This window comes from Symphalangus syndactylus, chromosome 4 (assembly GCF_028878055.3).
Source record: "Symphalangus syndactylus isolate Jambi chromosome 4, NHGRI_mSymSyn1-v2.1_pri, whole genome shotgun sequence".
NCBI lineage: Eukaryota > Metazoa > Chordata > Mammalia > Primates > Hylobatidae > Symphalangus > Symphalangus syndactylus.
In genome coordinates, this window is record NC_072426.2 from 124,101,287 (window position 1) to 124,114,255 (window position 12,969).

The window sequence follows — 12,969 nt, forward strand, 5'->3', positions numbered from 1 at the left end:
ATAAATAAATAAAACTTAAAAAAAATAAGACGACCATGGTGACATGCGCCATCGTCCCAACTACCTGAGAGGCTAAGGTGGGAGGATCACCTGAGCCCAGGAAGACAAGGCTGCAGTGAACCATGATCACACCATTGCACTCCAGTCTGGGTGTAGGAGTGAGACTCTGTCTCAATAAAAAAAAAAAAACAAAAAAAACACAATGCAAAACTTTGGGTAAAGCAATACGATGACAGAGGCTAATAAACAAGAGTAATTATTTCTTTTCCTATTGCACCATCACTCCAGGTGCAATTCTAGCATTCGTGGGTTTTTTTTTTTTATTTTAGTCCACAGCATAGTAAAGAATAGCTGATGTGTAATAGCGAAATAGCAAAATGTTTCAAGATACAGAAAAAATAAGATCACTAAGACTATAATTAATCATATTTATAAAAAGGATCCAGTGAACTCACATATAATAATTGTAAGACATAATTTAAAATTTTCAAGCTTGTGTTCTCTTTGTTCTTTGGAAAATCTCTTTAGAAAAATTAATCCTGACAAAGGGTTATAACTACTTGAAAAAGAGGGTTAATTAACATCACTACAATTGAGACAATCAGGCTATAGGTGATTCCAGGCATGATGTAATATAAAATATTACATCTAATTTAACTTTTAGCTTTAACTTCAAGTCTTCAAAATATACAGGGCATATGGCCAGACGCGGTGGCTCAGGCCTGTAATCCCAGCGCTTTGGGAGGCAAGGCCGGAGGATGGCTTGGGCTCAGGACTTTGAGACCAGCCTGGGCAATGTGGCAAAACCCCATCTCTACAAAATATACAAAATTTAGCCAGCTTGGTGGCACATGCCTGTAGTCGCAGCTACTAGGGAGACTGAGGCACAAGAATCGCTTGAACTCGGGAGGCAGAGGTTGCAGTGAGCCAAGATTGCACCACTGCACTCCAGCCTGTGCGACACAGTGAGACTCTGTCTCAAAAAAAAAAAAACAAAACCAAAACCAAAATATACATATATATATACACACCCACACCCACATGCGCACATATACATATACACACAGACATATACATTTACACATACATACACATACAAATATATATATGTCTATATACACATATATATTTCTTAAAGATAAACATGGGCTGGGTATTAGATGCCATTAAGAAACTATTGTTACTATTACTAGGTGTAATAACAGCATTGTGATTATGTAAGAAAATGTCTTTTTTTACATGCTATTAAATATTCAAGGGTTGAATGACATGACATCTAAGATAGTTTTAAATATCTAAGATAGTTTTAAATACTAAAGCAAAATAAAGAGAAATAGAAATATCAAATTATGGAAAAATGAATATGGTTTGGATAGCTGGTAATAAGTTCATAGATACTGTACTTCCTACTTTTGTGAAAATTTGAAATTTTCATTAAAATATTTTTAATACTAAAAAACTCATAAGCATATTTTTTAAAAATTAAGAAGCTTTGTAATGTTTGGTTACACAGTTAGTCACTGTCAAGGACGGAATGAAAACCAAAGTCTCCTGCCTTTTATATTAATGCTTTTTGTACAGTATTATGCTGCTTATACAGTACTAAGGCACAATCACCTCTTTTTTTTTTTTTTTTTTTTTTTGAGACGGAGTCTCGCTCTTTCACCCAGGCTGGAGTGCAGTGGCGCAGTCTTGGCTCACTGCAAACTCCGCCTCCCAGGTTCACGCCATTCTCCTGCCTCAGCCTCTCCGAGTAGCTGGGACTACAGGCGTCCGCCACCACGCCCGGCTAATTTTTTTTTTTTTTGTATTTTTAGTAGAGACGGGGTTTCACCTTGGTCTCGATCTCCTGACCTCGTGATCCGCCCGCCTCGGCCTCCCAAAGTGCTGGGATTACAAGCGTGAGCCACCGCGCCCGGCCCCAATCACCTCTTTTTAAATCCTTTGTTTTACGGTACATGAAACCACAATCCAAAACATTCCTCACAACATAAAATACATAAGTTACATAAGAACTCTAAGATTTGTTTGCTATTTTTATGAACATCATCAATGAATAGGCACTGCTCAAGTTTATATATGAGCAATAGTACACCTTCTTCCTTCTTACAATTTTACCAAAATTTACTGGTAAAAAATCATTCTAAATTAAATTTTGTTCAGGGATATAGAAGTGTCCATTGCTAATGCTTATGGGTATTTAATATGTTATCTGTTATAAAATTCAAAGACCAATAAGCAACAATGTCTTGCAATACTGAGACGCTGTATTTAATACATACATCTTACTCACTGTAATAAAATTAAACATAGTTCATAAGTTGTTACACCACTTTAAAAAAAAAGTTTCATATACGAAACATAAATTAGGGAAAAGCCCTGAAATACAGACTCAATTTTTAAAATTCCATTTTTTTCAAATTTTTTTTTTTTTTTTTATTATACTTTAGGGTTTTAGGGTACATGTGCACAATGTGCAGGTTTGTTACATATGTATCCATGTGCCATGTTGATTTCCTGCACCCATTAATTCGTCATTTAGCATTAGGTGTATCTCCTAATGCTGTCCCTCCCCCCTCCCCCCACCCCACAACAGTCCCCGGAGCGTGATGTTCCCCTTCCTGTGTCCATGAGTTCTCATTGTTCAATTCCCACCTATGAGTGAGAACATGCGGTGTTTGGTTTTTTTGTCCTTGCGATAGTTTACTGAGAATGTTGTTTTCCAGTTTCATCCATGTCCCTACAAAGGACACGAACTCATCATTTTTTATGGCTGCATAGTATTCCATGGTGTATATGTGCCACATTTTCTTAATCCAGTCTATCGTTGTTGGACATTTGGGTTGGTTCCAACTCTTTGCTATTGTGAATAGTGCCGCAATAAACATACGTGTGCATGTGTCTTTATAGCAGCATGATTTATAGTCCTTTGGGTATATACCCAGTAATGGGATGGCTGGGTCAAATGGTATTTCTAGTTCTAGATCCCTGAGGAATCGCCACACTGACTTCCACAATGGTTGAACTAGTTTACAGTCCCACCAACAGTGTAAAAGTGTTCCTATTTCTCCACATCCTCTCCAGCACCTCTTGTTTCCTGATTTTTTAATGATGGCCATTCTAACTGGTGTGAGATGGTATCTCACTGTGGTTTTGATTTGCATTTCTCTGATGGCCAGTGATGAGGAGCATTTCTTCATGTGTTTTTTGGCTGCATAAATGTCTTCTTTTGAGAAGTGTCTGTTCATGTCCTCTGCCCACTTTTTGATGGGGTTGTTTTTTTCTTGTAAATTTGTTTGAGTTCATTGTAGATTCTGGATATTAGCCCTTTGTCAGATGAGTAGGTTGCAAAAATTTTCTCCCATTCTGTAGGTTGCCTGTTCACTCTGATGATAGTTTCTTTTGCTGTGCAGAAGCTCTTTAGTTTAATGAGATCCCATTTGTCGATTTTGGCTTTTGTTGCCATTGCTTTTGGTGTTTTAGACATGAAGTCCTTGCCCACGCCTATGTCCTGAATGGTATTGCCTAGGTTTTCTTGCAGGATTTTAATGGTTTTAGGTCTAACATATAAGTCTTTAATCCATCTTGAATTAATTTTGGTATAAGGTGTAAGGAAGGGATCCAGTTGCAGCTTTCTACATATGGCTAGCCAGTTTTCCCAGCACCATTTATTAAATAGGGAATCCTTTCCCCATTTCTTGTTTTTGTCAGGTTTGTCAAAGATCAGATAGTTGTAGATATGTGGCATCATTTCTGAGGGCTCTGTCCTGTTCCATTGATCTATGTCTCTGTTGTGGTACCAGTACCATGCTGTTTTGGTTACTGTAGCCTTGTAGTATAGTTTAAAGTCAGGTAGCGTGATGCCTCCAGCTTTGTTCTTTTGGCTTAGGATTGACTTGGCGATGCGGGCTCTTTTTTGGTTCCATATGAACTTTAAAGTAGTTTTTTCCAATTCTGTGAAGAAAGTCATTGGTAGCTTGATAGGGATGGCATTGAATCTATAAATTACCTTGGGCAGTATGGCCATTTTCACGATATTGATTCTTCCAACCCATGAGCATGGAATGTTCTTCCATTTGTTTGTATCCTCTTTTATTTCATTGAGCAGTGGTTTGTAGTTCTCCTTGAAGAGGTGCTTCACATCCCTTGTAAGTTGGATTCCTAGGTATTTTATTCTCTTTGAAGCAATTGTGAATGGGAGTTCACTCATGATTTGGCTCTCTGTTTGTCTGTTATTGGTGTACAAGAATGCTTGTGATTTTTGTACATTAATTTTGTATCCTGAGACTTTGCTGAAGTTGCTAATCAGCTTAAGGAGATTTTGGGCTGAGACAATGGGGTTTTCTAGATATACAATCATGTCATCTGCAAACAGGGACAATTTGACTTCCTCTTTTCCTAATTGAATACCCTTTATTTCCTTCTCCTGCCTGATTGCTCTGGCCAGAACTTCCAGCACTATGTTGAATAGGAGCGGTGAGAGAGGGCATCCCTGTCTTGTGCCAGTTTTCAGAGGGAATGCTTCCAGTTTTTGCCCATTCAGTATGATATTGGCTGTGGGTTTGTTGTAGATAGCTCTTATTATTTTGAGATACGTCCCATCAATACCTAATTTATTGAGAGTTTTTAGCATGAAGGGTTGTTGAATTTTGTCAAAGGCCTTTTCTGCATCTATTGAGATAATCATGTGGTTTTTGTCTTTGGTTCTGTTTATATGCTGGATTCCATTTATTGATTTGCGTATGTTGAACCAGCCTTGCATCCCAGGGATGAAGCCCACTTGATCATGGTGGATAAGCTTTTTGATGTGCTGCTGGATTCGGTTTGCCAGTATTTTATTGAGGATTTTTGCATCAATGTTCATCAAGGATATTGGTCTGAAATTCTCTTTTTTGGTTATGTCTCTGCCAGGTTTTGGTATCAGGACGATGCTGGCTTCGTAAAATGTGTTAGGGAGGATTCCCTCTTTTTCTATCGATTGGAATAGTTTCAGAAGGAATGGTACCAGTTCCTCCTTGTACCTCTGGTAGAATTCAGCTGTGAATCCATCAGGTCCTGGACTCTTTTTGGTTGGTAAGCTATTGATTATTGCCACAATTTCAGAACCTGTTATTGGTCTATTCAGAGATTCAACTTCTTCCTGGTTTAGTCTTGGGAGGGTGTATTTGTCGAGGAATTTATCCATTTCTTCCAGATTTTCTAGTTTATTTGCATAGAGGTGTTTGTAGTATTCTCTGATGGTAGATTGTATTTCTGTGGGATCGGTGGTGATATCCCCTTTTTCGTTTTTTATTGCATCTATTTGATTCTTCTCTCTTTTCTTCTTTATTAGTCTTGCTAGCGGTCCATCAATTTTGTTGATCTTTTCAAAAAACCAGCTCCTGGATTCATTAATTTTTTGAAGGGTTTTTTGTGTCTCTATTTCCTTCAGTTCTGCTCTGATTTTAGTTATTTCTAGCCTTCTGCTAGCTTTTGAATGTGTTTGCTCTTGCTTTTCTAGTTCTTTTAATTGTGATGTTAGGGTGTCAATTTTGGATCTTTCCTGCTTTCTCTTGTGGGCATTTAGTGCTATAAATTTTCCTCTACACACTGCTTTGAACGTGTCCCAGAGATTCTGGTATGTTGTGTCTTTGTTCTCGTTGGTTTCAAAGAACATCTTTATTTCTGCCTTCATTTCATTATGTACCCAATAGTCATTCAGGAGCAGGTTGTTCAGTTTCCATGTAGTTGAGCGGTTTTGACTGAGTTTCTTAATCCTGAGTTCTAGTTTGATTGCACTGTGGTCTGAGAGACAGTTTGTTATAATCTCTGTTCTTTTACATTTGCTGAGAAGAGCTTTACTTCCAACTATGTGGTCAATTTTGGAATAGGTGTGGTGTGGTGCTGAAAAAAATGTATATTCTGTTGATTTGGGGTGGAGAGTTCTGTAGATGTCTATTAGGTCCACTTTATGTAGAGCTGAGTTCAATTCCTGGATATCCTTGTTAACTTTCTGTCTCGTTGATCTGTCTAATGCTGACAGTGGGGTGTTAAAATCTCCCATTATTATTGTGTGGGAGTTTAAGTCCCTTTGTAGGTCACTGAGGACTTGCTTTATGAATCTGGGTGCTCCTGTGTTGGGTGCATATATATTTAGGATAGTTAGCTCTTCTTGTTGAATTGATCCCTTTACCATTATGTAATGGCCTTCTTTGTCTCTTTTGATCTTTGTTGGTTTAAAGTGTATTTTATCAGAGACTAGGATTGCAACCCCTGCCTTTTTTTGTTTTCCAGTTGCTTGATAGATCTTCCTCCATCCCTTTATTTTGAGTCTATGTGTGTCTCTGCACGTGAGATGGGTTTCCTGAATACAGCACACTGATGGGTCCTGACTCCTTATCCAGTTGATTGGAGCATTTAGCCCATTTACATTTAACGTGAATATTGTTATGTGTGAATCTGATCCTGTCATTATGATGTTAGTTGGTTATTTTGCTCGTTAGTTGCTATAGTTTCTTCCTAGCCTCGATGGTCTTTACAATTTGGCATGTTTTTGCAGGGGCTGGTACCGGTTGTTCCTTTCCATGTTTAGTGCTTCCTTCAGGAGCTCTTTTAGGGCAGGCCTGGTGGTGACAAAATCACTCAGCATTTGCTTGTCTGTAAAGTATTTTATTTCTCCTTCACTTATGAAGCTTAGTTTGGCGGGATATGAAATTCTGGGTTGAAAATTCTTTTCTTTAAGAATGTTGAATATCGGCCCCCACTCTCTTCTGGCTTGTAGAGTTTCTGCTGAGAGATCAGCTGTTAGTCTGATGGGCTTCCCTTTGTGGGTAACCCGACCTTTCTCTCTGGCTGCCTTTAACATTTTTTCCTTCATTTCAACTTTGGTGAATCTGACAATTATGTGTCTTGGAGTTGCCCTTCTCGAGGAGTATCTTTGTGGCGTTCTCTGTATTTCCTGAATCTGAATGCTGGCCTGCCTTGCTAGATTGGGGAAGTTCTCCTGGATAATATCTTGCAGAGTGTTTTCCAACTTGGTTCCATTCTCCCCATCATTTTCAGGTACACCAATCAGACGTAGGTTTGGTCTTTTCACATAGTCCCAAATTTCTTGGAGACTTTGTTCATTTCTTTTTATTCTTTTTTCTCTAAACTTCCCTTCTCTCTTCATTTCATTCATTTCATCTTCTATCAGCGATACCCTTTCTTCCAGTTGATCGCATCTGCTACTGAGGCTTCTGCATTCTTCGCGTAGTTCTCGAAACTTGGCTTTCAGCTCCATCAGCTCCTTGAAGCCCTTCTCTCCATTGGTTATTCTAGTTATCCATTCTTCTAATTTTTTTTCAAAGTTTTTAACTTCTTTGCTATTGTTTTGAATTTCCTCTCGTAGCTCAGAGTAGTTTGATCGTCTGAAGCCTTCTTCTCTCAACTCATCAAAGTCATCCTCCATCCAGCTTTGTTCCGTTGCTGGTGAGGAACTGCGTTCCTTTGGAGGAGGAGAGGTGCTCTGTTTTTTAGAGTTTCCAGTTTTTTTGGTCTGTTTTTTCCCCATCTTTGTGGTTTTGTCTACTTTTTGTCTTCGATGATGGTGATGTACAGATGGGTTTTTGGTGTGGATGTCCTTTCTGTTTGTTAATTTTCCTTCTACCAGACAAGACCCTCAGCTGCAGGTCTGTTGGAGTTTACTAGAGGTCCACTCCAGACCCTGTTTGGCTGGGTGTCAGCACCGGTGGCTGCAGAACAGCGGATTTTCGTGAGACCACAAATTCAGCTGTCTGATAGTTCCTCTGAAAGTTTTGTCTCAGAGGAGTACCCGGTTGAATGAGGTGTCAGTCTGTCCCTACTGGGGGGGTGCCTCCCAGTTAGGCTGCTCAGGGGTGAGGGACCCACTTTAGGAGGCAGTCTGTCCGTTCTCAGATCTCCAGCTGCGTGCTGGGAGAACCACTACTCTCTTCAAAGCTGTCAGTCAGACAGGGACATTTAAGGCTGTGGAGGTTCTCGCTGAGTTTTTGGTTGTCTGTGCCCTGCCCCCAGAGGTGGAGCCTACAGAGGCAGGCAGGCCTCCTTGAGCTGTGGTGGGCTCCACCCAGTTCGAGCTTCCTGGCTGCTTTGTTTACCTAAGCAAGCCTGGGCAATGGCGGGCGCCCCTCCCCCGGCCTCGCTGCCGCCTTGCAGCTTGATCTCAGACTGCTGTGCTAGCAATCAGTGAGACTCCGTGGGCATAGAACCCTCCGAGCCAGGTGCGGGACACAATCTCCTAGTGTGCCGTTTTCCAGGCCCGTTGGAAAAGCGCAGTATTAGGATGGGACTGACCCGATATTCCAGGTGCCGTCTGTTTCCCCTTTCTTTGACTAGGAAAGGGAACTCCCTGACCCCTTGCGCTTCCCGAGTGAGGCAATGCCTCGCCCTGCTTCGGCTCGCGCACAGTGCGCTTCACCGACTGTCCTGAACCCACTGTTAGGCACTCCCTAGTGAGATGAAACCGGTACCTCAAGCAGAAATGCAGAAATCACCCGTCTTCTGTGTCGCTGGGGCTGGGAGCTGGAGACCAGAGCTGTTCCTATTCGGCCATCTTGGCTCCACCCCCCCATTTTTTTCAAATTATATTACTTCATATGTAAAAGTCATTCACTACTTCATCAAATAGTTCTTAGCTAAATAAATTATATCCTTCCATAGATCTAAGGAAATTGCTACTCCAAACTTAAGTACTTCCAAAATCTGAACTTTCTTTTCCAAATAAATTCATTGTTACTTTTTGACTGCATGAAAATAATATAGCTCATCACCAACTCCATTTACATCTATAGAAGACATGAAATTCCTAACTAAAGCTTCGTACATACCTACTGATATTGTAAGGGTCAAATGAAGTGCTCATATTGCACAGTTAATACTCAAATATAGATATCTTAAACTATTAGCCTACCTATAACCTTGCATTTCCATTATATCCTTACTGCTACAAGAGAGATCCTTTTTCACAAGTTTTTTAAAAATTCCTTAGGCCATCTCCTAGCTACTGTTAGCCAAGAAAAGATGACAATAACTAAAGCTGCCAGTTGATACTTAAAGACACTGGAATACAGATGGGAGTGTCATTCCCACGATTTTTCAGTTTGAGGAGAATACAAGTATATTATCCTAAACCATCAATCACAGGCCCAAAAAAAGCCAGATTTAGCAACCACCTAATCCTAATCCAAGCACTTTTGAATGCAAAAATTAATTCTATATCATCATTTATAAAATGCCCTGTAGCTTCACCTTAAAAAATCCTAGTTATGAGGTCAGGTGCAGTGGCTCACACCTATAATCCCAGCAACTCAGAAGGCCAAGGTAGGGCTCAATCTTGCCAGTACACTGCACTCCAGCCTACAAAACAAAGCAAGACTCTGTCTCTTCACAAACAAAATAAAATAAAAAATAAATCCTAGGTACGAAGATGAAGATTGGTATTTTGAACTCAGTCTGATAAACTCTTAAACTCATTATTTAAGAAATTATCCTCTACTGAACTGCTATCTGCTTTCTGAGAAAATTTACGGTAAATCTACTTTCACTTGGGTAAGTCACTCTCTTTAACATTCGAAGGCACTCAGAACATGGCAATGCTCCATGCGCAAAAAGAAAACAAAAAAGGAAGGAAGGAAGGAAGGGAGAAGGAAAGGGAAGGAAGGGAGAAGGAAAGGGAAGGAAGGGAGAAGAAAGGAAAGGAAAGGAAAGGAAAGGAAAGGAAAGGAAAGGAAAGGAAAGGAAAGGAGAAGGAGAGGAAAGGAAAGGAAAGGAGAAAGGAAAGGAGAGGAGAGGAGAGGGGAGGGGAGGGGAGGGGAGGGGAGGGGGGAGGGGGAGGGGGGAGGAGAGGAGAGGAGAGGAACGGAAAGGAAAGGAGAAGGAAGAGAGAAGAAAAGAAGAAGGAAAGGAAAGGAAAGGACCCATTATTCCTCATCCACTCCATAAATAGCATGGTTTCCAATCCCCTCAGCAACCTACCTCAGCATCCTATCTAGTTTGACAATCTCAAAGTACACTACCTAGAAGAGACCCAGGAATCTATGAATGACATAAGCAGTATAGAGTAAAATGCTGTTATCTCTATTTGTAAAACAGAATTCTACTAATAACAATGCATTCCTTATCTGTGTGGCAATACATTGTTGTTCATATGGATCTAAGTTCAAGTAAAATCCTGTGACACTAGTCTCTCCAATTCTTTGCTCTCAAAGTTAATTTTAATGTATCAAAAAAAAAGTCTTAGTTCTTTGGTTCAACACATAATTCTATGCTTCATCCAAATCACTGATAAAAATCTTGAAGATTACAACATAATAAGCATGTGACACATTCTTCAAAAGATACAGACTATGAGAAACCTTGTCAAAGGCTGACAACACTTAAACAATGAAACTCCATGTTATTTCATTATCCATGTAAGTTTTTAATCCTGAAATATAAATACGTACAAATAAAATAAAGAAAAACCACTTACTTGTTCCTTCTATAAGCAGTTCTTGTCCATGGCTACCCAAAAGTGTCCGAGAAAGAAAAGGTGCAAAATCCACAAAAATCTCACGAAGGAGAGGTGCTGCCTTTTCCAAAGCATGTTCAAGCCTCTCTGTAATACTAATGAAAAGACATTAAGTTACTTGAACTATTCAACAGATTGTATCAATTTTCCCGTTTTGAAAATAATGATGTATTTCCATATATATATATAATTATTTAAAAAATTAAAAATCACCTAAAGAGACATTACTGCTATCCATAGCAGTCCTTCTGCCAAAAATATTCGTTTTTATCCTGATCTATCTTGCCCCTACAATCTCCAACAAACAACCTGGTTAACAACCACTCCAAGCATCAGTACTTACTAGAAGTCTCACCTGGCCAGTTAAGAGCAGTTTGTTTTTAGGCCCATTATAATCTAAATAAACTCTCATCAAGTCTTCAACAAATTTTTCTATTTACCACTAAACCATTAGCACACTGAGTTCAAAAACCATGACTTCATTTTAAAATTCACAGTTACAGCATATAGTACAGACTCAACAGATATTGAGTGCTTATAAATTATAAAAAGCAGTTCTTTTTTATTGAAGTCAATAATTCCTTTCTAATGCAATATGAATAATTTTTCTCCTGAAAATAATATACTTTATAGGCACATTATAACAAAACTATCATTTGGTTGATAGTTATATTTATTAATAAACTGAGATAGTTGTAAATGTGCCTATAAATATATAAAAATATATTAATATATATTTGTGATTATATATACATGTATTCATATATACATACACAGATACATTTAATGAGGGTTTTTTTTAAGGTCCCCAGCATTTCAGAAAATTCACAGATATCCATAGCTTTAGTTTCTAACTTACAAATTAAACATATACATAAAGAGCCACTAGTTATCTACTATTCACACTAGGAGTACTTCCTATTCGTACTACCAAGAAAGCAGTTGCTACTGAAACTATCAACACAAACATATATAAATTTTTGCTGTGAATAACCATCTCCTCACAGGCACTGCTCTAAATACTATTTTCTTCTACACAACTCATAGAACTTGTTATCCCTGAATAGTATCACAAATACTAGCTATACTCGAAGCACTCAAGTACCTACATTTGTAGTGTCTAATGGATTTCCCAATTGTGGTAAAGAAAATCAAGGACTCTCTGGCCACTAAGTCTCCAGTGGTGGAAAATACACTCAAAGCATTCGAAATTAAACTCTGAAACCCAATTAAACAAGGTAAGTGACAATAAAAATCTATCTACAATTCAGTATCATTGTGCCTTTGGCTGATTGGCTATCACTTATATCAGCATATTTTTTTTTTTTTTTTAGATGGAGTCTCACTCTGTCTCCCAGGTTGGAGTGCAGTGGTGCGATCTCGGCTCACTGCAACCTCTGCCTCCCGGGTTCAAGTGATTCTCCTGCCTCAGCATCCCGAGTAGCTGGGACTACAGGTGTGCACCACCACACCTAGCTAATTTTTTTAAATATTTTTAGTAGAGATGGGTTTTCACCATGTTGGCCAGGCTGGTCTTGAACTCCTGACTTCAAGTAATCCGCCTGCCTCAGCCTCTCAAAGTGCTGGGATTACAGGCATGAGCCACCGCGCCTGGCCAATATCAGCATTTTATAGAAGAGAAACAACAAATTCCACACTTTCAATTTGCAATCATTTGAAACATAAGTCATAAGCTTACGTAAATATTTGTTATGCATGCAGCAATTATTTTTTACCACAAATAGTCACTTCTCATAAAGTGACTTGTACATCATGAAATGACTTGTACATCTTATAATCTTTCAAAAGAAAATGAACTTCTAAAATGTTCCCAAGCCTCTAAATGTCATATATGTTGAAAGAAAGAAAGGAAATGAAATGAAATGAAATGAAATGAAATGAAATGAAATGAAATGAAATGAAATGAAATGAAGTAAAATAAACCTAGATAGCTTAAAAAGTCATCAAAAGGTATAAATCACAATATTCAAGTTAGTAGCTTAAATACCTCATATTTGAAACCGGATCTTGTGAAACTGAATCAACTGTTGGAACTGAGGGCAATTTTGCATTAGATGATCTACTGCCTATAAAAGAAAAATAACCATCTATAGGAATTTTCTGCTTTTAGATATGAAGATTTAAATAAAAAGAATGTCATTATACCAGTCAATAAAAGCATTATAACGTATTTTTATGTCCATTACTATTTGGATAACATTAAAATCTAACAATTAACAACTAAATCCTTTCATATACAAACCTCAGCTACCAGCTCAATTATCATGCCAGAGCAATCTTTCTATCTATGAGCTGAAGAAGAAAGAGAAAAGTAAATTCTGACTCCCTAAATAAGGTTCACAATTCCTTCTACTCAACACCAAGTGTCAACAGAAAGTTACAAGTAAAAGCATTTTCTTAATATAGCAAAAACACAGAAACAGCTGCATTCCAAATTTAGC

At 38.5% G+C, this 12,969-nt stretch overlaps 1 protein-coding gene across 6 annotated transcripts in view; it reads right to left on the minus strand.

Annotated features, from left to right (window-relative positions):
* LRBA (LPS responsive beige-like anchor protein) overlaps positions 1-12,969 on the minus strand; it is a 786,161-nt gene that overhangs the window by 563,790 nt on the left and 209,402 nt on the right. For all 6 annotated transcript variants that reach the window (XM_055276087.2, XM_063638262.1, XM_055276088.2 and 3 more), the window contains exons 32-33: positions 12,516-12,594; positions 10,469-10,602 (exon numbers count right to left, since the gene is read on the minus strand). In XM_055276087.2, coding sequence (XP_055132062.1) covers positions 10,469-10,602; positions 12,516-12,594 — 213 coding nt within the window. The remainder of the gene's footprint in view (positions 1-10,468; positions 10,603-12,515; positions 12,595-12,969) is intronic.